General features: G+C 34.6%; 1 protein-coding gene across 1 annotated transcript in view; it reads right to left on the bottom strand.

The window, feature by feature from the left end:
• Positions 1–2,790, bottom strand: part of LOC106870815 (basigin) — a 33,612-nt gene extending 30,822 nt beyond the window's left edge. The window contains exon 1 of the mRNA XM_014917036.2: positions 2,247–2,790. Coding sequence (XP_014772522.1) covers positions 2,247–2,310 — 64 coding nt within the window. The 5' untranslated portion in view covers positions 2,311–2,790. The remainder of the gene's footprint in view (positions 1–2,246) is intronic.
• Between the last annotated feature and the right edge of the window lie 1,322 nt (positions 2,791–4,112).

Genomic DNA, 4,112 nt, shown 5'->3' with positions numbered 1-4,112 from the left:
TATATATATATATATATATATATATATATATATATATACATGATCTCGAGTGGTATATTTTTCCCAGGTATTTTTATAATTATTTATCGAATATACGTGTGTATGCGTATGTATATATATATATATATATATATATATATACACGCGCAAAGACTCGACACAATCAGTATTAACTAATATGGAATACAAATGTGATCAGCAAGTAGTGACGGAGGTAGCAGTAGTAATAGTAGTAAATACTAGTAAATGGTGGCGGAGAGGTAAAAATGGTAGCAGCAGGAAGATAGGTGGGTGTCAGATGTAAGAGGATCACGATATCAAAAAGCACCACAGAGTGCAAACTCCAGGACAGTCCTCACCGAATAACACACTCTGATAAAAATTCCTCTTCCAGCTGTAACCATCCATTCCTCTCTACATTTACAACTACACTGTTGTACTTTGGATGGTCAGGTGTTATCTGAAGGAGATTTAGTTCCTTTTTCTAACAGAGCACGCTTGAAATAGAGAATTGTCCCTCAAATTAGACCCTATTGCCTAGAAATAAATAAAAAGATAAGGTCACACGGGATAATGTGGCTTTGAATACAGTGCCTTGCAGTCAGACAGGATTGTCGCGGCTGGTATGCCTCTGATTATAGTCGTATTAATAAGGAATATGCTGCAACCTGAAAGTTAAATTGATACCATTGCTCTTAGACAAGCTTGATCCACGATTCAAAAGAGATAAACCTCGGCATGGTCGTTCGACGTGCTACAAACCACTTCCAATGGTTACCATTTATTTATTTTTTTAAGGAAAGGACAAGCAGGATAATGCGGAGATGGTCGTGGATAGAATTGTATTTGATTATAGTTCTTGCTGGATCGGGGTCCGCCGACTCGGGGCTAAAAACAAGATCCAACAATATTAAGCTTCAATAAAGTCTTCTTGTATTTGTATTCTTCGGAATTTGTTTAGCAGACTCACTTCTAAGAATATAAATACATAACCCAACCCATATCACTTAACTCTCGTCAGATAACACGAAACAATTTAGAAAAATTTTGCTCATTTTTACTGTTATTGTCCATTTACTTCTATAAATTGTATTTTGATGCAGTTAATACATAAAATGTTTTAATTACAATGAAAATATGAGGATCGAAATGTCAAGTACTAGCTTCAAAATAAATAGAAAAAAATAGAAGCCGCTTATTACAATCACGGTTAATGCTATATATAAGCTGGCTACCGTTATCGAAATTAATAGGTTCCAAGTACCTTATTCGTTTAATGCGATCAACCGGTTATTATGAAAAGGCTTCGTCCTAAATTGATCATATTACACGGCGACTTCCACTGTACTTGATAATATACTTTAATACCGTTATGTCAATTACAATATTATATTCTATTACGAATGAGTTCTTTCATATTTAACGCATCTTTCGAACGACAAAAAAGATGTATAAGTTCGCCTTTTACGTAGCGAGAAACTCTGAGTAACGAACGAAGTGGAATTAATCAGCCACAAACCAATTAATTGGTACCTTTTCTCCTGTTTTCTTTTACATCCACTCATTACGATTGGAAAGAACATCGACTAAACCGACTTTAATTTGGGGGGTTTTTTTTATTAATCACGAAATGATAAAATAAATGTCATGCACATACAGGATATATATATTAATATAAGCGTATATATACATTTAAAGAGGTTATTAATAACTGACTAGTAGACAGAAATACTAATAAAGCGTTTAATAAATATAAGGTTGGAGGAAGGAAACAAGATGTTTAGCCCAGGGCCAGCTCCGATCGAGGGAGACCTATGGTCAGAGGCATTCCAACTGTGACACCACCGTCTTTTTTAAGGTTATGTCTTGAACTACGTTATCTAATTTGTACTTCTCGTTATCGAAGACTGGTGTGCGATATGAGGAAGATTTTTTTTTTAGTATTTTTAGCAGCAATTTCTAAAAGGTGGAGCGATGGTATAAAAGCAGCCTCCGAGAAACTGATACAAATAACATCTTAAGAGTCAATGACACGAGATTAAAATATAATTAGTAGAGTTATATATAATTAAATCGAATTATAATGTTTGTGTGTGTGTATATATATGTGTGTGTGTGTATGTACACCCCATAAAGTAAGCAACCTTAAGTGCAACAAGCATGAACCCTATAGAAGGGGAAATAGAGATGGCAAAAATAGACAAAATTTGCTACATGTTCGTAAGAATTAATTAATTTTAGCTTACCATCTGCATATGCGATGACGAGAAGTTGGATAAATGCTGCGAGGAAAAGTTGTAGAGAAACCATGATCGGCGGGAGTTCTTACAAAGAAGAGAACAGCAAATGTATTTGGTCCTTCTGACGAGTTCTTTTTCCGCTCCGTGTGTTTTAGTATGTATTATCTTTATAAATGCATATATACTTATAATATATAAAATATATTTGTTGAAGTAAAAAAAAAAAATCAGCTTCTTTCTCTTCGAGTTGAAGCTGAAAGGCAAATTGGAGTCTTCCCTTACTCTCTCTCTCTCTCTTTCTGTTTGTGTGTCTGTTTATCTCCTTTCTCTCTTATTTCTCTTTCTTACCACTCAAACAACAACACCAAGAAGTAAAAAAAGAAACAACAACAAAATCCAGAACAGCAGCAGCAGTAGTCACTTGGTTAGTGTTAATACACACTCACGCACTAACCTCGCATACGCAGAGAAAACCACACTAGCACAGTAATAATATTAAGTACTATCTACAAGCTACAACACAAGTACTGAATGAGCGTCACTAGATGTGATATGATGTCACTATCTATTTAATAATAATAATAATAATAATAATAATAATGAGTGAAAGTAGTGGTGGAAGTGGGGTGGTAATAATAAACAAGGGCACAGCAGTAGAGTTATTCAGCGACACAGTTGCGCATGCATCACAAGACGAGATAGATCTCTCTCTCTCTATTAGACTGTGTGCATTAAATTTTTGAATTTACAATAATACTGCTTTTTGCAATATAAAATATACCGTTTCTTCTCTTATACTCGTTTCGTTTATTACAAATAAATAAATGCTATAACAAATAATTATGGTTCTTAAAGGTGTGGTAATTAACAGGGTCAACAGTTTTAGTTATTTATTCAACGACACGGTTACGTATATGTCACAAGATGCGATGTAATATATATTCTGCATAGATTTTTTTTTTCTCACATACAATCAGTAAATACTGATTATGAAAACATTCCATTATAAAAAATTTAATCCTTGTTCTTTTAAATTAGCTTCGATACCACAATAATAAATAAACGGATACGACTACCACAATAATTACTATGCTGATAATAATAATAATAATGATAATAGTAAAAGGAGGAGGGGTAATAAAATGGATGCCAATATTCTTATTTTTAGGGCAGCCCGATCACATGACCAGACAATTAGTGAAGATCGGCGCATGCGCATTTCTATGTCATGAAACGAAACATCGTTTCGCAGCGGCGAGAGTATCTCAAAGTTGGCCTCTGATCAATAAGGGTGGTGGAGGATGGATCGTCTGTATGGTCGTTCCAGCTGCTAGAAAAGGCAGCCAAATCTCATTTAAGTCATATATGCTTAAGTATGAGATTAAAGTTGGAGATTTAGCTGAGGTTTCCGAATGGAAAACAATTTGTCTTTCGCTGCTAATTTAACTTCTTTCTATTATTCCTCGTCTCTCTTTCTTGGACCTTTGCCTTCACGCATCCTCATAACATTCAAATACATGCACTCCTATTTCTTAACATTCTCTTCTTCCCAAGTTCTATTTCTTCACCTTAGTACGTGACTAGTCTTTTTATTTTATTGACCCCCCTCCCTTCCTCCGCCGCAAGAATTAATAGCTAAGTCGACCTCTTCAGGATTTGAACGCAGAACGTAAAGAGCCAGAATAAAATATCGCAAGGCTGTTTGACCGACGTTCTCTCGATTCTACCATTCTCTCTCTCTCTCTCGGTCGATCGATCGATCGATCTATCTATCTATCAACATATGTATGAGTATGTATACATATACACATACCCGCACACATAGATATATAAGCACTATATATATATATATATATATATATATATATATAT

Source organism: Octopus bimaculoides, chromosome 15 (assembly GCF_001194135.2).
Source record: "Octopus bimaculoides isolate UCB-OBI-ISO-001 chromosome 15, ASM119413v2, whole genome shotgun sequence".
NCBI classification, from domain to species: Eukaryota; Metazoa; Mollusca; class Cephalopoda; order Octopoda; family Octopodidae; genus Octopus; species Octopus bimaculoides.
This window is presented reverse-complemented; position numbering and strand designations above follow the sequence as displayed.